We start from the raw sequence: 26,946 nt of genomic DNA on the forward strand, positions 1-26,946 counted from the left end.
GGCAACCAGTCGTACCGTAAAACAATAGTGTATGATGTAAGAGGCTAGATACTGCTTTTTAAAATCCTGGAAGGGCATCCTGTTGTAAAACGGATTCTTGTGATTTAAAATCTCGCGTCAGGAAGGGCAACCGGTCGTAAAACAAATTCTTGCGATTTAAACTCCTGCGTCAGGAGGAGGCACTCGGCTTTAAAACATATTTTTAATCCCGGCCCTGCTACGTTAGGAACCACATCTAGCTGTAAAAACAGAAGCTTCAAACATTTACAGTTTTAAGCTTTAGGAACGGGTTATGGGTTACATTTTTTGTTCTACTGCATAGAACACTATCTTTGAAGTTGTATCGGCACAGTCATTCAGAGCGATGTGCGGAATGTATGTGTTGGCTGAAATTGTACACTCATCTTCCGGCTGTAGTAACCTTGAACGAAGACACTGTGTGCTGATAAGCCACTTGTAACTCACGTAGCTCGTGTAAGTTCCTAACATAAAATATCATGATTGTATGGAGAGGTTAAAACACAGTGCCAGCATATAGCCCACTAATATCGAAAGAGCCTGCACGACGCCGGCATGTAGGCTACTCCTGTTGAAGGAGCCTGTACAAGGTTTAACGCCCCTCCATCAACAGCCCTTACTTAACGCTGGCTTTTTGCACGCCCTCGAAACTACCTAAGAATGTAATATACTACCGTAGGGAGAGGGTAAAACCCGGTGCCGGCACATAGACTACTCCTACCGAAGAAGCCTGCACAAGGCTTAACGCCTCCACCCGACAGATAAATCACCCTCAACATCTTATACTCATAATCATTTTCGAAGGAGTCTGCACAAGGTTTAACGCCCCCATCAACAGCCCTTACTTAATGCTGGCTTTTTGCATGCCCTCGAAACTACCTAAGAATGTAATATACAATAGTAGGGAGAGGGTCAAACCCGGTACCGGCACATAGCCTACTCCTACCGAAGAAGCCTGCACACAGCTTAACGCCTCCATCCGACAAATGAATCACCCTCAACACTCTTGTACTCACAGTCATTTTCGAAGGAGTCTGCATAAGGTTTAACGTCCCCATCAACAGCCCTTACTTAATGCTAGCTTTTTTGCACACCCCGCCTCTTAGATCATACACCATAGTTTTACGACCGGTTACCCTTCCTTACTAGGATTTTAAATCGCAGTATACGCGATAAATTTGTTGTAGCGGGTTTTATAACTAGATGTCCCGGTACCGGCACATAGCCTACTCCTACCGAAGAAGACTGCACACAGCTTAACGCCTCCATCCAACAAATGAATCACCCTCAAACACTCCAGTACTCGCAATCATTCTCGCTACTTCGGAAGATAGCGGGTTCGAACTCCTACTGTTAGAAGCCGTAAAAAATAGCAAATGCTAGGCGAGGGGTCTGCGCTATCGTCATAACGTGTAATTACATGATCTAGCTAAATGTAGTTTTAGCTCAATACCTTTAAGTGCCTACAGGTAAGGAATACCGCGGATGTAGCTTAGTACCCTCCCGTTTAAGTCCAGAAGTCGAGGATCGCGTGCTAACTTTCCAAGGCTCGATCCGCGGCAGAACTCTTAAATTCTGACACCTCGGCATCAACAGCAGGTTCGATCCCGGCTTAAATATGTCAGCCTGCGGGACTCAGTGTAAGACCTTCAGGAGAGCTCTTGTTGCATAAACATTTAGTTCCGACTGTACTGCAGTTGTCAGCGATTTTCACATCCGCTTGGTAACAAGCAGCATATTGACTCGCTACAGTCTGCGGGAAGCGCTCACAGTTCTCTGTATGCGTTTATTACGTACACATCTCCCGTCTAAGTACTGTCTGCTGTGAATATTATCTTCAGCCTTTATCTTAAGGTAAGCTAGAACTGTTAGTTACTGTTTGCAAAGCAACTTCTACGCTAGGTAATAGACATCTACATTCATATATGTTTGTTCTTTTCTTTTTTTTAGGTACCGTTCGAGTTACAGGCTTGAAAGTACGCATTTTATTCATCCGAGTAACAGTCTGCAGCACGTGCATTTTTAAGGTATGTTTTCGAACTTTGAGTTGTAAAGATAGCTAGGCTAGCTGATGCACCCTACACTACATTCATATATGTTTGTTCTTTTCTTTTTTTAGATTCGACCAGAATATTATCATTCGAGTTTCAGGCTTGAATGTACGCATTTTATTTATCCGAGTAACAGTCTGCAGCGCGAAGATTTTAAGGCATGTCTGACCTCTATACATTGAAACTTGGTTTCTTCCGAACATCGTAACTCTAAGCTAATCATAAATAGTTGTTCTCTTCAATCCTCATGCTATAGACGAGGTTAATCTTATAATTTCAAACTCACAGCAATGTCCGACCTCTATACATTGAAACTTGGTTTCTTCCGAACATCGTAACTTTAAGCTAATCATAAATAGTTGTTCTCTTCAATCCTCATGCTATAGACGAGGTTAATCTTATAATTTCAAACTCACAGCAATGTCCGACTTCTATACGTTGAAACTTGGTTTCTTCTGAACATCATAACTTTAGTCTATTGATAAATAGTTATTTTCTTTAATCTGCATGTCATAGAAGAGGTTAATCTTATAATTTCAAACTCACAGCAATGTCTGACCTAGACAGGTTCAAACTTGGTTTCATCCGAACATAGCAACTTTAGTCTATTGATAAATAGTTGTTCTCTTCAATGTTTTATGCTGTAGAAGAGGTTAATCTTATAATTTCAAACTCACAGCAATGTCTAACCTCTATAGGTTGAAACTTGGTTTATTCCGAACACCGTAACTTTAGTCTATTGATAAATAGTTATTTTCTTTAATCTGCATGTCATAGAAGAGGTTAATCTTATAATTTCAAACTTACAGCAATGTCTAATCTCTATAGGTTGAAACTTGGTTTCTTCCGAACGTCATAACATTAGTCTAATGATAAATAGTTGTTCTCTTTAATCTGCATGTTATAGAAGAGGTTAATCTTATAATTTCAAACTCACAGCAATGTCTGACCTGGACAGGTTCAAACTTGGTTTCTTCCGAACATAGCAACTTTAGTCTATTGATAAATAGTTGTTCTCTTCAATGTTTTATGCTGTAGAAGAGGTTAATCTTATAATTTCAAACTCACAGCAATGTCTGACCTGTACAGGTTCAAACTTGGTTTCTTCCGAACATAGCAACTTTGGTCTATTGATAAATAGTTGTTCTCTTCAATCTTTCATGCTGTAGAAGAGGTTAATCTTATAATTTCAAACTTTCAGCAATGTCTGACCTCTATAGGTTGAAACTTGGTTTCTTCCGAACATAGCAACCTTAGACTATTGATAAATAGTTAATTTTCTTTAATCTGCATGCCATAGAAGAGGTTAATCTTATAATATCAAACTTACAGCAATGTCTAACCTCTATAGGTTGAAACTTGGTTTCACCCAAACGTTATAACATTAGTCTAATGATAAATAATTGTTCTCTTCAATCCTCATGCTATAGAAGATGTTAATCTTATAATTTCAAACTTACATCAATGTCTAACCTCTATAGGTTGAAACTTGGTTTCTTCCGAACATCGTAACTTTAGTCTATTGATAAATAGTTATTTTCTTTTGTCTGCGTGCTATAGAAGAGGATAATCTTATAATTTCAAACTTACAGCAATGTCTAATCTCTATAGGTTGAAACTTGGTTTCTTCCGAATGTCGTAACATTAGTCTAATAATAAATGTCTAATCTCTATAGGTTGAAACTTGGTTTCTTCCGAACGTCATAACATTAGTCTAATGATAAATAGTTGTTCTCTTTAATATGCATGTTATAGAAGGGGTTAATCTTATAATTTCAAACTCAAACTCAATCTTTCATGCTGTAGAAGAGGTTAATCTTATAATTTCAAACTCGCAGCAATGTCTAACCTGTACAGGTTCAAACTTGGTTTCTTGCGAACATAGCAACTTTAGTCTATTCATAAATAGTTGTTCTCTTCAATCTTTCATGCTGTAGAAGAGGTTAATCTTATAATTTCAAACTCACAGCAATGTCTGACCTGTACAGGTTCAAACTTAGTTTCTTCCGAACATAGCAACTTTAGTCTATTGATAAATAGTTATTCTCTTCAATCTTTCATGCTGTAGAAGAGGTTAATCTTATAATTTCAAACTCACAGCCATGTCTGACCTCTATAGGTTGAAACTTGGTTTCTTCCGAACATCGTAACTCTAGGCTAGCACACTTACCCTTTTATATCCTATTATTACTATGTGTGATGCAAGTGCTAACGCTACATTTATATATTTGTTCTTTTTAGAAAAACCATGGAGAAGATTAACCAGCTAGGTCATATTTCAACTCCAACTACCAAGCCGTTAACAAGTCTACCGCTAAATGAGCAATTTAAAGTAATTTCACTACGAAGATTAAAAACGAAATTTGGAGAAAGGATTTTATGTGTCTGCAAAGACTTTCAAGATTTTTTACCTAATAGATTTAGCGTGCTAACTGATTTAGAAATAGAAGAACTAAATCAACGTTCTATTTTCATTATATATTGCGGCATAGAGAACAATTACATCGAGAAAGCAAAAGTATGCAAACATCACCACAAGTAAAATCATTCAGGATAAAACTAGTACATACAAGATGTAAATAAATACTGTAGAATTGGCATATTCTTTTATTTTAGATTAGGTATTACCTTCTCCTCCTACTCCTTCCTCTCAAAGAAAAATAAGAGCAAGAAAGAAGATGTTGATTAAATTCGTAAGTATGTTATCGTCTAGCACAGTAAGTATGTTGAGAAGAGATTTTTTTTTCCTAAACAGTGCTTGATTCTAGTCTTGTAATATAGTGTACTACAACATCGCACTATAGTATGTGTATATATGTTTTTTGAACGGTAGTATGTATTCAAGTCTAAACTTGCACACACTCGCTTTGCGATGCATGTTCGATAAAGATGTACCTTGGCAGAGTAAGTAAAGGTAAAGGAAGTTATACACATCAATTAATGTTGTGACCACATGTTAAGGTTAACGACATCGAGTGCAGTGTTCGATTCTAGTCTTGATCACTTATCTAGTGTTTTGAGCACATCAATTAATGTTCTGATTACATGTTAAGGTTAACAACATCGAATGCAGTGTTCGATTCTAGTCTTGCTATGTTTTAATCTCATTTCATGTTCTAATCACATGTTGAAGTTAACAACATCGAGTGCAGTGTTTTATTCTAGTCTTGTTATGTTTTACAATCTTGTTTTTTGCAATGCATGTTCGATAGAGGTGAACCTTGAAAGAGTAGGAAGAGTTCGATTCTAGTCTTGCTATGTTTGAACGTGATTTAATGTTCTTATCACATGTTGAAGTTAACATCAAGTGCAGTGTTCGATTCTAGTCTTGTTATGTTTTACAATCTTGCTTTTGCAATGCACGTTCGATAGAGATGTACCTTCACTGAGCAGGAAGAGCATCTCAGTAAGTATGTTGAGAAGAGAACTTTTTGTTTTTCTAAACAGTGCTTGATTCTAGTCTCGCAATGCTGTGTTCTGCAACATCGAACACTAGTATGCAGTTCAAGTGTTAATAAGTTTTGAACAGTAGTATGTGTGTGTTCAAGTCTAAACATGCGTCACTGCGGGTATGCGAGCGGATGACAGCTTACGAAATTGCCCCGCATAGGGCAGCACGGTGCTCTGTTCATTAAAAGATGGCGGATGACAGCTAATGAAATTGCCCGCATGATAGCAGCATAGTGCTGTGTTGGTTAAAGATGGCAGATGACACCTATCAAAAAAAACCACATGGCTTTGTTTCCAAACAAGAGCACGTGGAATTTACCGCCACAACAAAGAGGGCAGCACTGTACTCTGTTGCTTAAAGATGGCGGATGATGGCTGTCAAAAAAGCACGTGGCTTTGTTTCCAAACAAGAGCGCGTGGAATTTACCGCCACCACATTTCAAAGGTATCTAGCTAAAGAGGGCAGCACAGTGCTCTCTTGATTAAAGATGGCGGATGATAGCTAACAGAACTTTTCAAATTGCCCGCTACTACGTGCTTAAGGTAGTAGCCATAAAGAGGGCAGCACGGTGTTCTGTAGATTAAAGATGGCGGATGACAGCTGATGAAATTGCCCGCATGATAGCAGCAGCACGGTGCTCTGTTGATTAAAGATGGCGGATGACAGCTGTCAAAAAAGCACATAACTTTGTTTCCAAACAAGAGCACGTGGAATTTACCGCCACCACATTTCAAAGGTGAGTAGCTACAGAGGGGCAGCACGGTGATTAAAGATGGTGGTTGACAGCTGTCAAAAAAGCGCGGGAGTTTGTTTCCAAACAAGAGCATGTAGAATTTGCCGCCACCACATAGAGGGCAGCACGGTGCTCAAAGATGACTGCTGTCATGGGGAATTGTCTACCACCACAGGTATCTAGCTAAAGAGGGCAGCACGGTGCTCAAAGATGGCTGCTGTCAAAAAGCATTTTTCAAATTATCCGCCACCACATTTCAAAGGTAAGTAGCTAAAGAGGGCAGCACTGTGCTCTATAGATTAAAGATGGCGGATGACAGCTGCACGTGGAAGGTAAGTAGCTAAAGAGGGCAGCACTGTGCTCTATAGATTAAAGATGGCGGATGTCAGCTGCACGTGGATTTGTTTATCTCACGCTAGTGAGGTTAAGTTGGTAGCACTAAGGTTTAGGCCCGCCAAGATGGCAGCACTGCCGATGACAGGTGACGAATTTTACATCTACTACGATAAAGAGGGCAGCACAGTGCTCTGTGGTTTAAAGATGGCGGATGACAGCTGTCAAAAAAGCACGTGGCTGTCAAAAAGCACATGGCTTTGTTTACCACGCGCTAGTTAGGTTAAGTTGGTACTACTGAGGTTTAGGCCCGTCAAGATGGCAGTACTGAGGTTAGCGATGCGTTGTTGTCGATGACAGCTGTCAAAAAGCACGTGGCTTTGTTTACAAATTCAAATTTCCCGCGGGTGGTGGAGGAGGCCTCTGGGAGGCCTCTGGCTGTGGTGGTGGTGAAGGAGGCATCTGGGAGGCCTCTGGCTGTGGTGGTGGTGGAGGTGGCCTCTGGGAGCCCGGTGGCGGTGGCGGCGCCAGAACTGTCCAATTATACTACTAATGTGTGTCTCTACATTAAATTCCCTGTGTTTTTCTAGAAGGATTTTCATTGTGAAAATGTCGTCGCAGCAAGATATTCCCTTTCTGAAGCCGAATTGTTCCTCTTCCAGAATGTTCTCATAGTGTTTGTATAGTTTATTTTTAATGACATTGGCATATATTTTATAACCAGAATTTAATAAACATATGCCTCTGTAGAATTCTCAGTCTTTTTTTTCGCCTTTCTTGAAAATGGGTATAACTATTGCTTTATTCCAGTTTTCAGGTGGGTTTTCTCCTTTTCAAATTCTATTTAGGAACTGGGTGAATATTTCTTGGAAAGATTTGCACGAATATTTGAATAACTCCAAATTTAAGCCATCTTCCCTAGGTGTTTTATTGCACTTCAGTGTTGTCAGGACTGCAACTAGTTCTGCCATTTTCAGTGTCATAATAGGTGAGACATTCTATAATCATAAATTTTGAAAGTGATTTGAACAAGTGTTGCAGGAGATTGTGTTGATTCTGAGTGTGCCTCTAGTTTCCTTATTTAAATGTTGAAAAATGATCTAAGTCTGCAGTTGAGGTCTGGTTATGTCATTTTCTAAATGAGATACAAATTCTTTCCAGTTCTTCCTATGGTATTTGCACACTTCTCTCATTGCAATTGCTTGGTTTCTGTGGTATTCTTATGTACCAAGAAAGATGAGGATAAAATAGAACTTTCTGTAGGCCTTCTGTTTGTCTTTGATAATTATGTATTCATCCCAAATTCTGAGTCCCCTGTTCCTGTGCAATTTTGTTCCGGTGCCAAGGCTCTCTTTGGCTGCCTATTTTAAGATGGCTGTTAGGTGTTTTCATTCCTCTTCAACATTTTCTACTGTTGGAGTTGACTGGGTTAATTCAGCCAGTCGTTGTTGGTAGAGTCATCTAATAATAGGATCACGAAGAAGTTGCGCTTTGTAGAGAGAAGCTGTATTTGATTTTGTTGGTTTCTTCATCTTGCTGTGCCATCGAGGTTTTATTCTAATGGGACACATTAATAGGTAGTGATGTGTTTCTAATTCTTGGCCTCGAAAAACTCTTGTATCTAAAACCATCTCTGCTAGTTTGATATTGCAAATAGCATAATCTAGTATTGATCTCGTGCCTCTTGCTTCCCATGTGTATTTATGGCTGTCTCTGTGATTGAAAACACCATTCATTGCCTTTAACTGATTGTAAATGGAGAAGTTTATTAATCTAATCCCGTTGTTGTTACAGACTTGTTCGCCAAATGTGCCAATTGACTGTCCTTTTTTTCGCATTACCAACTCCTGCATTGAAGTCACCCATCAAGATTATTATGATGTTTGTTGTTTAAAGGGGCCTAACAACTAGGTTACTGGCCGCTAAAGGTATGGGATGGAACAAAACGACATGATAATTAACATTTTAAAATATATCCACTGACTAGAATTTAAAATAAATGGTGATGAAAAATGATTGCGAGATTAAAGCAATCAGTGGATCTAATTCGCAATGCCTTATTTTCTAATAAGATTATGGAGAATATACGTGACAATGGAATAAGGCATTGCCTTGAAGTACCAAGATATATATAAAATTAAGTTAGAAGTTAAAATAACACATTAAAATACGCATACACGAACTAAAATAGAGTCAATGGGATAAAAGCGCAGTTAACAGAAATACACTAATACAAGGACATTATTACACAGGACAAAAAAACCACTATCCCTCATAAAATGGATGACGAGGTTTGCTGACTGCTCATCATCCCGTAGGATGAGGGAAATGGCACTCGGGAGTTGTGGACTACGGTGCAGATTGGCCAGGTCCACGCACTCCATAAGGACATGTACAACAGTTAGATGACCGCTGCAACACCTGGGGGTGTTTACCCTTCAGTAGGTAGGAGTGCGTTACTATGCCATGGCCAATCCGAAGACAACATAATACCACGGCTTCTCTCCGAGAAGCCCGAAGCGAAGTCTTCCATACCTTCGTAGTTCCTTTTATCGCTCTCAGCTTATTTGGGAGAAAGGTGGCCTGCCATTCCATCTCCCAATAGGACATAACCAGATGTCTCTGCTGAGAGTGAATGTCACTGGCTGGAACCCTGTAATGCAACGGGGGAAAGGTAACAGCCTCCTTGGCAGCAGTATCAGCTAACTCATTTCCCTATACACCCATGTGGCTCGGGAGCCACATAAACACTACATGTTATAATTCTCATGTTTTGGTCCATATTGAAATGTACAACGAAGTCAAATAAATATTAAAATTTATTTATTCCACCTATTCAATACATAAATAGAGATTTTAATTAAGAAATTAAATTTTGCTTTTAGAAGACTACAGTTTTATCTCTTTGCACGAGAGTTACAACAGTCTAACCATTTTTTTTATATTATTATAAACCCCACTTGTTCTAAGCAGCAGAAACGTCTCTTTACTATTTTAAAAATTGTGTTTAAACTCCACTCGGAGTTATTAACTACATTCTTCATCATTATTATAATGCTTGAACTGTTCAAAACCCGATAATTTTATCTAACACCCTCAACCATCACAAGGCCCCACTTTACTTGCTCCAACGTAACAATTTTATTATAAACTTCACTTGAAGTGAGCAACGGTAACGTCTCTTTACTAGCTTTAATATGTTATAATACTCCATTTGGAATTATGAACTACATTTTTTTTTTAAAATCATTATTCTAACGATCTCAACCTCCACAGGGTGCCACTTTACAAGGTTTAACGTAACAATTTACGTTCATATAAAATTACCAGTATACAATTTGTTACCAATTTTTAAACAAGGACATTCAAGAAAGTGTATAAATTTACGACTACAGGTATTTGTTTTTTAAGACTTTATGAAGGCTTCATTTTAAGAATATCATAACTATTGTTAACCATTTGCTCACCATTTGAAGCACATATCCAACATCATCCTTACATTCATTTGTAATTTTAATACAATCAGGTACCTGATTAATTACCTTTCAGATTGAGATTAAGGCTGAAGATGCCCTTAATTAAAGGGCGAAACGTCCCTATAATTTTATTCAAGATTTAATTTCTTAATTAAAATCTCTATTTATGTATTGAATAGGTGGAATAAATCAATTTTAATATTTATTTGACTTCAGCCACATAAACGTAATTCCAGTGCTGGCATCCAAACACCCGGCCAGTAGGTCCTGGATCCCCTGCACAAGAGGGTGCCAAGGAAAACTTGTATCTATAGACTGTAACACCCTCAAGGAGTCGGTACACAGCAGAAATTGCCGGTGCTCATCGGACAGTGTGTACAGCAGAGTTTCACAGATGTTAGAACTCTGCTGTGTACACACTACAGATTTTTGGTAGAGAAAATTACCTGTTATTGTCAACAATGAACGCACAGCCTACTCGCACTTCTGCCCTCAAAACATCCATGAAAGCAACGACTGAATCAGGGTACCGGCCAACACTGGACAGGAAGAGTCCGATAAATGGAAGGGTCCATGTTTTCCTTCGTCCCAGTGTGCAATTCTAGAATGGTTTCAGGTCATTGTATTATCCAAGGAGGTACCCTACTTGGTCGTCCGACAAGGCAAGGAACCGAAGGTGAAATCACCCATCAATAAGAGATAATCATTCCTATTAATTTTATTCAAAGCCTGTTGCAGTTTTTCTTTTTTTGAAGAAATCTTCATTTTTGTCTTCTTCACCTTCTACTGGGGCATACACTTCAATTACAGACAGATATCCCCTAGAAATTTTCAGACATATCATTATTATTCATTTATTCCAGAAGGTGTAATCTGTAATGGCAGATTTAAACAGTTTATGTATCATAATCACTATTCCCGTTTGTGCTCAGACAGGGAAAACTACGCGGTTCTGAACTGTTAACAAGAACACATGCATAGCAGCTAATATTTTTTTTTAAAAACAATGTCTAAAAGTAGCCTTTAGAACGAACAACACACTGCAGAGACACATCAGCAAGTGCTACCTGACCAAAAAAAGACCCCTTCTCCAAGTCAGGATCAGGAGTCTATGAACTCAAGTGCCAGGAACCTAACTGCAATGCCACAAAATGTCACGCACACACACACACACATGCACGCACGCACGCGCACACACACGCGCGCGCGCGCGCGCGCAATAAGATATAATCGGCATTCAGCCTTCGGAGAACGCATGTACGACAGTTCACCCTATTTCACAGACATCAACACAGATCTTAAAATTTTACACATCAAAAATAAAAGTAAGTAATAGAATATTAAGGAAGCAATCGAAATTTGCATTGCAAGCTAAGCAAACGAAACTAACTTAAATGACCAAACTCCCCCCCCTCTTCGCTCTACTCACATAACATCAGGTCAACACCTACTCTTTAAATTAGCGCTTAACGGTCTTTAGAGTATGGTTTATCATAAAAATAATGTCTAATACATACTCTCCATTCCAATTCCACACTTTATTTAACCCAAAAGTATTTAACTGCATTTATCCATTATACACAAATTACATTTTAACATGAAGAAGGTTAATAACCTTCTCCCCCCCGCCACTTCAGTAGATGAAGGAAAGTTCCACAACACTCACATCACTCACCCCTACTTCCCCACCCCTCTCCAGGTACAGAATGTTGATTATAACATGGAGAAGGAACTGACCTGCTCTCCCCTATCCAATAGGAAAGATCCACAATGTTGCACTCGCCCCTCCCATGCTCCCCCTTCTCGCTCCACGGAACAACGTGCTTTGCCCAAAACCTTCCACTAGCCTCTCCTTGACCACAGTCATGAAATAGTGTTTGGTGACACTGAAATAAGCTTCGGCAATCCAAATAGTACAATATTTTTTCATTATGTTAATACAGTTTATGCAACGTAAACAATGTTTGTTTGTCCAACCCTTTTCCCATTTCTCTACGGGGTCGGGTATGAGGTGAGATGAATCTGTTGTGGTGGGTTTTTATGACTGGATGCCTTCCTGACGTCAACCTTATCAGAGAAGTTAATGAGATGAAACGAATGACGTGATATATGATCGTTGGAAGGGAGAGGGTGAAACCCTCTGCCGGCACATAGCCTACTCCTGTCGAATAACACCAAGGGGTCTGGTCAAGGTTTAATGTCTTCTTCCGACGGGCAAATCACCATCAACAGCGTCATATGCCCTCGCTCCATATGAGCCCTGCAGAGAGGTTTGGAATTTAATCCAGGCTTTTGAAACGCAATCTAGTGATTACAAATTGTATACCACCACCTCCCCTATCCTGCCGGCCAACATTCTGACGGTGAAATTTTTTTCGACCAACGGGACTCAAACCGGCTAACCACGGTGTCAGATTGTTTAGACTCCAACACCTTAATGATCATGACCACCAGGCGGGCTATGCAACTTAAACAATACTGTACATATATACGCATGATTTAAGTGATTTGATAGAATCTGAGGATGTTCTTGTAGAACAAACCATGTAATTCTTTGTATAACAGTGTGCATTTTTTACAGGTATGTTTATAGTGTTATAATTTATATTGAAATTTTGCGTGTTTGACAGACTGGAAACTTTTTAACTAAGTCGACACTGAAAAATATAGCATCCTTAACAAAACAGGTATACTGTTAGGCATGCAATCTGGGTTTACCAAATTCTGTTGCAAAAGATAAAACATTACAACATTGTGGATTGGCCCATACGATAAAACTTAATTTCTGGAAAGAAGAGTGTTAAGAATCACCTTCTACTTTAGAAAGACAAGATTTTGTCACCACCATTGCATATAAAGTTAGGGCTGATGAAAATTTGTGTTAAGGCTTTGGATAAACATGGTGAGGGTTTTGGGTACTTGAGAGAAAAAAATCCTAAAAGTGATAGTAAGTCAAAAGAAGGCATATTTATTGGCTGCAAATCCGTGAGATCATTCTTGATGACAACTTTGTGGAATTGCTAACAGAAAAAGAGAAATGTGCATGATTAGCTTTCAGACAAGTATACTGTAATTTTCTCGGAAGTGCGAAAGCTGACAACTAAAAGGAACTCGTTAAGAACTTGTTGAAGTGTTTTCAACACATGGAATACATTGTCCTTGAAAATTCAATTTTTACATTCACATTTGGACTTTCTCCCTTCTATCTTGGGCACGATTGGTGACAAATGCAATTAAAGATTTCACCAGGATACTTCTGTCATAGAGAAACGATATGCAGGAAAATTGGTATAGAAAATGTTAGCAAACTACTGTTGGAACCTCAATGAAGAGGTTTCTGGTAGCAGTTACAAATGGAAGAGTATAAGAAATAAATTTTGTAAATGTGAGTGAAAGTGTGTTTTCCTTTTTTTTTTTTTTCATGAAATGTCTTCAATGAACAGTCAAAATCAACCCTATATTTTTTTAAATAGTTATTCTCTTCAATATTTAAATCTTATTTCATGAGCAAAAAAATAAAAATAATTTCAAATTTTGATGTATTACAAAGGGAATTAAATTTTTACTAAAAATTAAAAAAAAAAAAAAAAAAAAAAAACAGAAATCCAGGGAAAATGATAAGTGATATAGCATTTCTACCTCCAGATTTGGATTCAGCGGGGTCAAATTATGAACGATCACCTATTTCCGTTCAAAGGAGCCAAAAAAAAAGTTTGAATTTGTTTATCAGTGTTATCAATCACCACATTTATAGGAAATGAAATATGTTGTGCAACAAAAATGCTATATTGCTTCTGGAGCTAAATTAAATGTGAAAGCTATGGTATTGTTATTTGTAATAACTGATCAGTAATGCTGTGTATTATTGTATCACCTGCATAGAGCAACTTCACTTTATGTTTGTATATTATATATAAAGCTATTTCTCTCTTTTGCAACATCACAAGCTTGCTTGTCTTTTACAAAGGGAAATGTAATATTACATTGAAGAAAACTATAAAAACAGATTATAATAACAAGGAATTATAGAATACGAGCTTGGAAATATGTTGCATACTCCCTAAAAATGAATTCACAAGACACTAAGCAATAAAAATACAGAAAAGAACTTGATATAGTAAGAACAGAACATGCATGTTTACAGTTATAATAAGAGAGAAAATTATCAGAAAGTTTTGTTAGGTGTGCCCAATGCCCCAAACCTGGGTAAACTATGAACATGATTATAAAATCCTTTCAGTTCTGGATTAATTTTGACATTTTATATGCGTTCTTACATCATTAGAAATGCAACAAGCAAAGGACAGCACAGCTCACCTGAATGAACAGATGGAAAAAGTGAAAGGGTGATGAAGAAGACAAAGAAGACATTGAACAGCTGTGGCAGGCATTGCAAGAAGATGGTCCAGTAGGGTGTATGAGGAGCTAAGCCTACATTGGCTCTCCTCTGGCTCTGCTTCTCCTTCTCGTTGAGCAGCTCATGGTACCGGTAGAATCTCTGGACAAACACTCACTTTAAAATTCAATCTGTAGCAGTATAGAAGCTATATCAAAATTGTATAATAAAGGCAAAACAATGTACCCCTCTGAAGATGGCAACCTTACTATACGTGAACCTTTTCTTGATGCCAGAGCTCCCTAGTTCTGAATCGGTAGACCTCGGTTATCTTCGAGATTCGTACCGGCGACCTTTGAAACACAAACTATGAATCGGTTATGCATTACCATGAGACATCTGGCGTACACTTTACGTACTAGTACTGTTGTTCATAGAATTCATGCTAGGAACAAGTTTCGCACCGAGAAATGTTATATAATGTGTGTGTGTGTGTGTGTGTGTGTGTGTGTGTGTGTGTGTGTGTGTGTGTGTGTGTGTGTGTGTGTGTGATACAGTTGTTGGCTTAAGATAATAAAAGTTTAGAAAATACATATTGATAGATCATATTATTGATTCAATTCAGATTTCATTTCCATTCAGTTGGCAGACTAACCAGAACCGGGAGAGCTCCCTCCTTGCTCCTCACCCCCGTAAAACCTGGTATCAAGAAAAGGTTCGTGTATAGTACTTCCTCTACCTTAATCAATTCATGCAAGAAGAAATTCAAATAATATATTTATAACATAATGCATAGACTGTTCAATGTAAGTGTAAAATTTACTGATGCATTTGCCCCTACATATGCTATATATGATTCCAAGAAAAGAAATGAGCTTAACCTATCTAAACAGCAATGAAATTTCTTGGCTACATATGTTTCCAAGAACAGTTTGATAGGGAATCTGTCTCCTGGGTGTCAGCACTAAATGCAGGTAAATAATGATACAGAGACTGAGAAATCTGTTAGGCTTTCTGACTGCCAGCCAGTCAATATTTCAAAATCCAATTAGAAGGCTTGGTATTAGAGCATTTCTGTACCCAGACAACTTCCAAATTATGGATTACTTCATGTAAACCTGTTTGGGGCCACTTTTGCACAAGGAAAGATCAGCAGTACAGCAATTTAGCAACATATATGCACAAAAAGTAATTTTAAAACTGGTACATGGAAAAATATCTGTGTTAATGACTGGTAGAACAGTATATATGGAAACGTAACTAATTTTATTTTGACAACATACTCACATTGTTCTAATGGGGAATTACTCTCTCCTTAGCTTCTCATGAACTTTTGCCCAAATTTTTTATGCTTTAATTACTTCAGAGAGAGATTTGGGTGTAATTTTTTTTATCTGTATAAATGACCAACAACTATGAAAAGTAAATTTGTTTAAAATGTGTAATTTGTTTAAAATAATATGTAACTGCATGTTATTTCCAGCAAAACAATAAGAAAACCTAGTAATTAAACTTGTTAATCTTTATAGAAACAGTATTGACTGATTTAAGAAACATTGTTACAACAGTGCTAAAGAAATCATGCCACATATTAGATCGATAGGATTAAATTCAACAGGGACAACTGATAAGTAAATAGAATAAATTTGCTGAAGAATACTATAGAATGTTTATTTTGGGTACAAAGTGGATGACATCTGAAGAGATTATTGGCTGTATTTACTCAGATGTGTGAAATATGTATCTTACTTTTATGTGTTTAATATGTACATGTTCTACATTATTACTCCATTTCTGTGAAATTGTCTCATATTAAAATGATAAATGAATGAAAACCTCTTCCAGAAATTGCTTCCATTCTACATAATGCATTCTTCTTCAGTACCCAGATTTTGGCATCATATCAATTCCAGTCTTTCTGTATTCAACAATAAACAGATAAACAATTAAGTACACAGACATCACTACACTTACCTAACTTTTGGGTTGACCTTAACAACTAAAATGAGACTTGGTATGATGATCAATTAACCTTTATTGGTCGACTGTTGGACTGGCCCTGACACTGCACTTTGCTCCAGCTGGTCATATGTCAGGCTGAGTTTGACATCTGATTCAGGTTATCTTTAAAATGAAATTATTCAATGCTGTGTTCTAACACTGTTTGAGTTAACTTCTCCAAGGTGTGAAGGAACTTTCATTGATGTATACCAGTGCATTATACTGAATTTCAAAGAGAATTAATATAAAATGTAAGCACTTTTTTGTGTATGTAAACAACAATGCATCCACCAGTGGGTAAATTTGTAAACGGAGGCATGTTTTATTGAGTGATTCAGATTTCACTGATGAGGTTGAGAATAGTAACAGTGATTTTATGCATCCAACACTTTGGAAATCGCTAAAAGTGACAAAGAAAGCGAGTGTGATGATAGTTCTGACAAAATCAATGTGAATGTTAGTGGGTGGTGTGAAATTGTCACGGATGATCCCAGATCCACAAGCCATTCATTTAATAATAATATTAATAATAATATCCAACTAACTACTTTTACGGTTTTTAGAGACACCGAGGTACCAGAATTTAGTCCCAGTAAATCTATCGACGTGAGGCTGACATATTTGAGCACCTCCAAATACCACCGGAATGAGTCAGGATCAAACCTGCTAAATTGGGGTCAGAAGGCCAGCGCCTCAACCGTCTGAGCCAATCAGCCCAGCTGACATTCATTCAGGGTGAACAATATTGGTTCTCAAATCACATTTAATTTACCCCAAAAAAGAACAGCACTGAGCAGTGTGCTCCAACAGAAAATCAAAGGTGGCTGCAGTGAGACTATATCTTTGTGTTACCTGTAAAAAGGAACCAAGACTATACCCAGGTGTTTGTTTTGAACTGTATCCCACAGAGATTGACAACGAAGTCAAAGCAACAGACGTGCGAGACATCGGAAAGCAATTTCACAAACAATGTTAAAGCTAATAATTCATTTTGAAACCGAATAACATAATTATGTAAACCTTCCTGAATTAAGCACTTTCTAAAAAACATGACCAACTGAAGAATTATTCCCTAATTAAATACAAAGCAGATATGGTGCCTCGGAAAAGGTTAGGGCGTCCCCTGCTAAAAGCGACGCGCAGCTCTTCAGGTGCTGGGGGAACTGTGAAAAATGGGCAACCAGCACCAAACTACATCAAAATTGCGACAGTTAATGTACTGACACTGACTGGAAAGACAGAAGAACTGGTGGACTTCATGATAGAAAAAGATATAGCCATACTTGGACTGTGCGAGACCAAGAAGAGAGGTACAGGGGAGATCCCTCTGAGAGAAGGATACAGGCTGTATTACAGCGGAGGACCTGAAGCAAAAAATGGAGTGGCCATCATACTTAGAAGAGAAATCCAAGAATATCTGGAATATACAAAGTACGTCAGCGATAGGATGATGATGATGAGACTCCAGTTTGAAAATGGCGTGAAAGATCTATTTCAGTTGTATGCCCCACAAACGGGTTGCATAGATGAACATCTAGAGGACTTCTTAGAGGAAGTGGAGAGACATATAGAAGATAAGGAAGTACTATTGATGGGAGATCTAAATGCACAAGTTGGAATGGAAAGACAAGGAAAGGAAGATGTTATAGGGCCCTTTGGATATGGAAATGTAAATCCAGAAGGCGAGTTGTTGGTGGATTTTTGCATGAGGAATCAAATGATTGTTGGAAACACCTGGTTTAGGAAGAAGAACAGTCAGAAGATTACAAGGTATGGCTGGGGAGACAGACGAACAAAGACCATGATTGATTATATAATCGTAGAGAAAGAACACCGGAAGAACCTTGTAGATGTAACAGCCATGCCTGAAGAAGCCTTTGGTGGAGATCATAGAGTTGTGATAGGAAAATTGAAAGTTGGAAAGATTGAAAAACCCCAATTAAGAAGAGAGAGAAGAATTAAAGTATGGAAGTTGAAGGAGAAAAGCGTACAAGAAGAATTTCAAAGGGAAATAATACCCTTGGTACCCAGGACAGAGGTGGGGAATGTTGAAGAGGAATGGAAAAGATTTAAGGAAGCACTAGTTGGATGTGCAGAAAAGGTGTGTGGTAGAATATCAGGAAATGTGAAAGACAAAGAAACACACTGGTGGAATGATAGGGTAAAGATTAAAGTGAAGGAAAAGAAAATGGCATGGAAGGCATGGAAAACATCTAAGACTGAAGAAAGTAGAAGAAAATATGTGGAGGCAAAGAATTTGGCCAAGAAAGTAGTGGAGGAAGAAAAGAGGAAAAGCTGGGCCTTATTCACACAGAAATTGAGAGATGATACGCAGGGCAGCAAGAAATTACTGTATGGTATCTTAAGAAACAAAAAGAGTGATCAAGTAAACACCAGATTTGTGAAGGATGAAGGTGGCATAATTTTAACAAAGCCAGAAGAAATAAGAAATAGATGGAGAAAGTATTTTCAGAAGCTGCTGAACATAAGAACGGATGACAGTCATTCAATGGACGACCAGGAAAGACAATTAGTTGACGAAGAAATGGATAAAGAAATTACAATGAATGAAATTGAAATGGCAGTAAGAAAGATGAAGAATGGAAAAACTGCTGGAATAGATGAAATTTCAGTGGAGATGATAAAGGCAGCTGGAGCTGTAGGCCTGCAGTGGACATATCGGGTTCTCAGGAATGTCTGGGAGAATAAGGAGGTCCCTGAGGATTGGCACAAAGGAATAATCATCCCAATTTTCAAGAAAGGTGATAAGAAAGTTTTGAAGAACTACAGGGGAATTACTCTAATATCCCATGTTGCTAAGATAATGGAAAGAATACTGGAAAGTAGAATAAGGTTGAGGGTTGAGAAGCAGATACAGGAAAATCAGTTTGGTTTCAGAAGTGGAAGATCAACAATAGAGCCCATTTTCATTATGAGACAACTAATGGAAAAGCATTGGGAGTACGGGAATGATATGGTGATGACATTCATTGATATTGAAAAGGCATATGACAGTGTCCCTAGGACGAAAGTTTGGGACAGTCTGGTGCAAAAAGGAATTGGACAGGGATTAATAAAAATGATCATGGCATTGTATAAGGAATGTTGTAGTTGCGTGCAAACACAAGTTGGCAGGACAAGTTGGTTCAAAATAACTAGTGGGCTGAGACAGGGAAGTGTTCTATCACCAATCCTGTTTACAATAGTAATGGATGACATCATGAGAACAGCAAAAGCAGCATATGGAGGAAGAGAAATGAACACGATGTTATTTGCAGATGATATTGTGATTTGGGGAGAAGACGACAGGAAGGTTCAAGAACAGTTGAATGTGGTGAATGGGAAGATTGAAGAATGTGGATTGAAAATAAGTGTAGAAAGGAGTAAAACCCTTGTTATGACGAGAGGGGAGAAAGAAGGGAAAGGTCAGATTAGACTTGCAGACAAGCCCCTGGAAGTAGTGGAAACTTTTAAATACCTGGGGAGTGAATTAATGGAGAATGCTCGACTGGATGCTGAGATTAGTAAAAGGATTCAAGCTGGAAGTTGTTTCTATCATAGTGTAAGAAATATGTTATGGGACAAAGATGTGCCAATGGAAGCAAAGGATACTATGTACAAGATGTATTACGTACCCATAACAACTTACGGAGCAGAAACTTGGACAATGACAAAGAAGGATGAGAGTCGAATACAGGCAGCTGAAATGAAATTCTTGAGGAGTATGATACAGAAGAGTAGACGAGACAAAATAAGGAATGAGAAAATCCGGGAAGAAATTGGAGTGGAAAAAATGAATGATAGAATAGAGAAGAGCCGACTAAGATGGTTTGGGCACATAAAGCGAATGAGCGACGAAAGAATGCCAAAAAAGGTGATGGAAATGCAAGTCCAAGGAAGGAGAGGCCGTGGACGACCACGATTGAGATGGAAGGATACCATCCAACGCAGCATTATAGAAAGAAACCTGGACTGGGACACAGTGTTGGAGGAGGAGTGGTGGAAAGACCGAAGAAAGTGGAGAGGAACCATATTTGCCCCTACCCGGCTACAGCTGGATAAAGGGAAATGATGATGATGATGATGATGATGATGATGATAAATACAATCATTAAAGGTTAAGTAAGACATCATTAATATATAATGGTAACAATCACTCTGTCATACAATAATGTATATTGCCGTTTATTCTTTTAAACTTCATCAAATACTCCGGCCAAAAATTCAATACACATATTCCATCTAATACCTCTTCTGATAATGAAATAAATAAATAGCAAAAATTTCAATCAAAATCCTTATCTGGTAGTTTATTCAAAATATCATTGTACTTGGTATGAAAACATAATATTATTCTTAACATCTCCAATCATATTCACTGAATTCCGATCCAAAAATAAAGTATAGTTGACTTAATTATTGACTGAAGTTAAGTTTTAACCTCGTAGAAAGAAAGTGAACTAGTCATAAAAAAACCATAAAGTCACAGTGATGGAAAACCAGTTAACATATTCTAAGAATCGTGTTAAGTATTTACATAAATAAAATATTAGTGAAACATTTTTAAAATGTACATGAAAATATCGAAATATCATTGAAATATCACTGAAATATCATTGAAATATTATTGAAATATCAAGAATATCCCTTGCACTTCGCACGTATCATCTCTTGCCTATCTTGCTTTCTCAAATGTTTTCTCAAATTTCCATTATAACGTAAGCAATATAAGTTCCACATGACCTGGCTTAATATAGCCATACAATAACATACCAACGAAAATCCACTTAAAAATAGGAAATATCAATTAATTATCTCTACTAGTTGTAATTATTAATTTATAACATCTCCTGAAAATATGCAGGAGTATGCTAAAGTACCGCACATATGTCGATAAGCAAGTCAATCATCTGGTAGTGTCATACTTTCCTTTAAATACAATCACCTATCCGCGAAATTTCCAAAGAAAAATGTAGATGATAATTATCTATTTGCGGACAGTAGTTATATAAATCATGAGGGTGTTTCTTCCATCCAATCTTGTCTTTGACAGAAATCAACTTGGACTTAGCCTAACATGCGAAACTCTTCTAGAAAAATATCAAGTTTCGGACGTAAATGCATTATTTTAGGATATACTTTCGATGATCGTACACCATTGACAGCCTATTAATTCAATAACCCCACATCAAACATATGCATGTGCCATTCAACCCGACATCGTACGCTATTTTATAATTCATATGGCAAAAACAACAACTATAACCTATCATTAGCATAACATTGCAATAATATCACCAATTACTCAAATATATATACATATTTCGTCGTGTACACATCATATCTAACATAATTCCTCATGAATCATATACTTCCATATATCCGATTTATATTCTTGCCTATAATCTCATTTTTCCGCTGATCATTTCATCATTTCCATATAACAACATCATTCGTTACCTCCCTAGCAGTGCAATGTCTGCAAACTCCACTATCATAGTATAACGGCACATTATGGGTTTATTATAATACAGAACACAAGCAGTTACTCATTTCCTGTAAAAAGAAAGGCATATGTTAATATTTCAGGCTCTATCTACTTACGTTTGGTGACGAATTACCGTTATATCATTTTTTATAGCTCTAGAAGACGATCTTATTTCATTCCTCATTGCATTTGGATTGTTTTACACCATGAAAGACATAAATCTCCAGCACAACGTTGAGAATGCTGATTTTCAAAGCTCTCTTCAAAGTAATAAACATTCCTACACACTGAATATACATTTAGGTTGTCAAAGACTACCTAGGTCCGTATTCTCAAGCAAATTATATGGATTCCCTTTTAAAGACACCATTCATCGAACTTATATCTCGAAGAGCTGAGTATTGACCTTGCTATAATCATATTTTAAATTAAACGCACACTATTTATACACTCAAATATGAATAATTTAACTACCTAAAAGTAAATATATGGAACTTGACTTATTTTTGCTTTCGTTACTCGTCTGGGTTGGATTTCATCATGGATCTTCTTTGGCCACCGGCTCGGGTTCAAGTACACGTCATCGCTGGTTACTGGTCTCCAGCCTCGGATGTGCGGAACGGCTGGTAAGGACTCCACCGGACGACGACCCCATCCTCTTGATTTACTCGGTCATAATAGCACCGTCGGTTACATGTGATGCAAAAAATATTGAAGAATGACATTAGCTGCATTTTCCAATCACAAGATAAGTTATCTTGAGTCTATTTACTATCTCTCTAGCAAATCACTTCTCAAAAAGGCAGTATTTAAAACGGTACTTAAAGTATTTTCTGTTTGTCGCTAACTTAAAAAAAATAATAAACTAGCGAGCTCTAATTTCTTTAAGTGATTCTGCTCAACAGCTTTGGGTTTGGATTGACGACTTCTACCAACTGGTCTCTTCTTCTTTTCCTAATCTTCTTTTGCGCCTGATATTTTCAATTTGTATTCAAGATTTGGCGTAATTTCTTTATATTTTTATATTGTCGCAATTATATTAACAGCAACTCTTTTTCCGACTTTAATTTCTTCTTTTCTTGCGTGCAGAATCTTGCCTGTCACTTCGTTCCGATGTCAATTTTTTTTAAAGCGATTGTTCACCAACCCGGGACAACAATTCGAGTTTTTTTTTTCACAGCCGTATGGATTCCTTAGGCCTGTTCGTAGTATTGTTAACTCATGGCTTTCTTGACTCGTTATGTCTGCAGTTCTTTTGACGTATTCACAGCTTATCTAATTCTGCCTGTCTGTATATTTTCCTTGTAATATACTTTTCCATCATATAATTTTCGTCATTCTACCGCGATGCATGGCAACTGTTAGTGACGTAACTCTCATTCATGATGCAAACTGGACAATGAAATGGTACAAAAAAAACACACACACACACACACACACACACACACACACACACTTGAAAATGGTAAATCGTTGCTATACTTTAAATGGAATGCGGTGTATCAACATCACTGCATACCTCGAATCGTTAAAATAGGCTGCCCACAACATGTCAAAAAAAAAAGCAATTCAGAATCAGAACCCTGCAGTTTCCTCATTTGTGCTAATAAAAGATAATGCTAACAGCTTGGAAGATTTCATATTCCGTTATGAACAACACAGAAGTATTATAACCCACAGATTTTCATACAGTCACATACTGTACGTATTAGTAAGGAAAAATGGGAGTACCACAGATATAGAGACCCTAAAAGGGCAGCGAGAAGGAAGAGACTGAAGCTAACAGTGCATTTTCGCCACCATATTACGATCATCGCGGCGGTCTCGACCTGAAAGGAAGTGGGCATGGTAACAGAACAAAAACACATTTGGAATCTATTTGTTTGAAGTACAATAGTAAACAATAATTATGAACATGTGTTAACAGGCTCTTAATAGACAATTGAAAGTTCCACACACTTAATAAATGTTTAAATTTCGCCAATCTATTGTACAGTATGCTACTGTATATTATTGTATACCTAATTCTCAGTATTAGTTGTGTTTTGTTCATGTACACAATGGTGGATGCGAATTTTTAGGTACTTGCTGCATAAAGACAATATGACTTACACGTGTATCAAATGGATCTAAAACATGTCCACTCAGTGACTGAAATGAACTAAGCTCCATAGCTTGAGTTGCTACCAAGGTTTGGATATTTCTCTGGGGCATAAGGTTTAAATTTAGAGACACATACTCTCTGAATAACCTATCAGTCAATTTGCAAACGTTCACAATATCGGCTGATGGAGATATATATATATTTTTTTTTTTTTGCTAGGGGCTTTATGTCGCACCGACACAGATAGGTCTTATGGCGACGATGGGATGGGAAAGGCCTAGGAGTTGGAAGGAAGCGGCCGTGGCCTTAATTAAGGTACAGCCCCAGCATTTGCCTGGTGTGAAAATGGGAAACCACGGAAAACCATCTTCAGGGCTGCCGATAGTGGGATTCGAACCTACTATCTCCCGGATGCAAGCTCACAGCCTCGCGCCTCTACGCGCACGGCCAACTCGCCCGGTAATGGAGATATAAGTTGTTACTTCTTCTTAAATTGGAAAAGGTTCCACATTACTACAGGTAGTGTGACTGCTGCCTGGGAGACTGATTACATTGGATCAAGTAGGGGTATTTCAGTTGCCTTGACAAAGAATACTGCAATGTATTCAAAACATTGGCAAACTGTATGGAATGTACAGAAAACAACACGATTCAACCCAGAAAAAAACCTAAATAATTTTATTTCTATGTCTAAGAATACCTGAAAAACATCGTAGATACTAAACTACTTCCAATATCAGCCCGCATAGTTAGGTAAAAACAATATGGCGCCTAGCTTGCCGCCTGCATCCCTCATGCTCCTTGGCGGGGCTTCAGTGTGGCCTGTGTTAAAAGGTTCTGCACAACCAATCTAGAGTCTCTACATGGTATTGCCGTAAGTTCTGTCAGTAAAATCTAAACGCACTGTAGTACAGTAATTGTGAATGAAGAAGCACGGTAATGCTGTACGTTGTCCACAAGGTCACCTTCATGACTTCACCAGTAACCGGCTTGCAGTATGCCAACAGCAGGCAGCAGTGAAAGATGGAATGGGGAGTATATGAAAATCGTATCACTGTATTGGCGTTAATTCGTTGCGGAAAGCAAGTTAAGGACATTTTTTCTACGCTGAAACCCTTATTATCAATTAATGATTTGTGTTTTGTACAATAGCATGGTTTAACACTTTGAAGACGATGTCACCCCTCATGGGGTGATACGGTAGTGTGTCCAGGACTCTCAACTTTAGGCTGTCACGCGAAACTAGCGCTACCATTTGCTGATGTATTGCATTGCTTGTTCATGTAAGGTGTTCATAGAGTGCAGCGCGGTGCCCAATCCTTTATCAGCACACTGTGCATTGAACAACTGGGTGACATACGCAACCATCAGAATTCAATTATTAATGGCAAGGAAAATGATGTGGATTGTAGCCTGTTATTGCTTTACTCTTACATACTGTTGTTACATAACTTAAGAAATGGTTATTATTAGATTAATGGAGCTTTATTGTTCTAAGGAAAGTTAAAATTACATAAGAAAACAACACAGATGATGATATATCATGCTAGTCATTGAATTTATGGCATAGTATAAATGATATGAAAAGATAACAGTTTTTACAAGATACACAACACTTGTGAACCAACTCATAGTGAGGTTTGCATAAGAATGCTTTGTTGACTGGGCAATGTTTACAATATGTTGTTACTTTTTTCGCTTTCCTTGTACCCTGTCAACCTCCAGTTTTGTTAGCCTCTTTGTAGCATATGTTGCAGTATTTCCTTCTCTTCCGTGTGGAATCTCCAGCCTTTTCAGTTTCTTCCGTCTCCACAAGGAGATGGATACCACGATTGTGACGAGGTGATTCTACTTCATCCGACAAGCACATTAGTTCAAGAGCACATTTCTCCTTGAAGGTAGTTATGGACATTTTCTGCAGCTTTGGCACTGTTTGATAGTTTCTGTATGTAAACCATGAATTCACCAAGCTCGTTCCAATTAGTAGTTCCGTCGCTACCTTGTGATACCATCTGACAGTTTTCCGAAGAGATGTATTACAGGACGATAGCTGATCAGATACATCAATGTCAGGCTATGCTTTGTTGGAGTCAATAACTACGGATGGTTTGAAAATTTCCATGTTACTCTTGTCACGTTTTCCTGAAGATACAAATTCTAACTGAAGGGGGTCACAGATTCGTCAATGACCAATGTTTCCTGTGGCTCATTTAGTTCTTTGAAATTCTTATTGAGCTTCAGAACAAGAGGTGCAATTTTATACAACCTGTCATGTTCTCGGTTTGCTTCACTGTTGAAGAGAGTTGTTACTTGTTACTTGTAATCACTGTTGAAATGCCAGAAACGCAAAATCAGTAAGAACTTGTCCTGCTTCATTACATGACCCTCAACATAGTTTTTATACAGCCTGTTCTTTCTTGATCAATAATTATGAAGTTTGGGAAACTGTGCTAAGCCCATCCACATCAATAAGCCTAAGAACTTTTTCATGTCACCACAATTGATATCAGTCCACTGAGTGAATCTACTCCATCTACTCACACGTTTCCCTTGCAACACATTCCTTGCATTTTCATTGGTTTCATGCACCATCATATTGATGATATCGTCATTAACTATAGCACGACAGAAATCAACTGGTTGAGATTTAGCACTCAGAGGAAATTTTAAACCGGGGCTACGTGTGAATAAAAAATGTTTCTGCAAACCTGAGAATGTTCCCCAGTAACTGTCACTGGCTGGTGATATGGTTGAATCATCGCAAGATGCAGCACCGGAATCTTCGCTAGTGTCCTCACTACAAAAACTACTGTCCAATTCCGACTCGAAAAAGGTGGCATCACACTGCAAATCCAAAATGTCAACATCACTTGATGCAGCACTCTAACCCTTTTCAAGTTCTTCTTCTATCTCTCTATCGATAATCATGGTTTACTCGACACAGAAACACATATA

At 37.9% G+C, this 26,946-nt stretch overlaps 1 protein-coding gene across 4 annotated transcripts in view; it reads right to left on the bottom strand.

Moving 5' to 3' along the window:
• Window positions 1–26,946, bottom strand: part of Ent2 (Equilibrative nucleoside transporter 2) — a 380,023-nt gene that overhangs the window by 128,145 nt on the left and 224,932 nt on the right. For 3 of the 4 annotated variants that reach the window (XM_068228631.1, XM_068228632.1, XM_067151422.2), the window contains one exon: window positions 14,380–14,560. In XM_068228631.1, coding sequence (XP_068084732.1) covers window positions 14,380–14,560 — 181 coding nt within the window. Of the gene's footprint in view, window positions 1–14,379; window positions 14,561–26,084; window positions 26,836–26,946 lie in introns of those variants that run through there. The other variant, XM_068228633.1, reaches the window with a different exon arrangement.

The sequence above is a fragment of the Anabrus simplex genome, chromosome 7 (genome assembly GCF_040414725.1).
Source record: "Anabrus simplex isolate iqAnaSimp1 chromosome 7, ASM4041472v1, whole genome shotgun sequence".
Classification (NCBI taxonomy): Eukaryota; Metazoa; Arthropoda; class Insecta; order Orthoptera; family Tettigoniidae; genus Anabrus; species Anabrus simplex.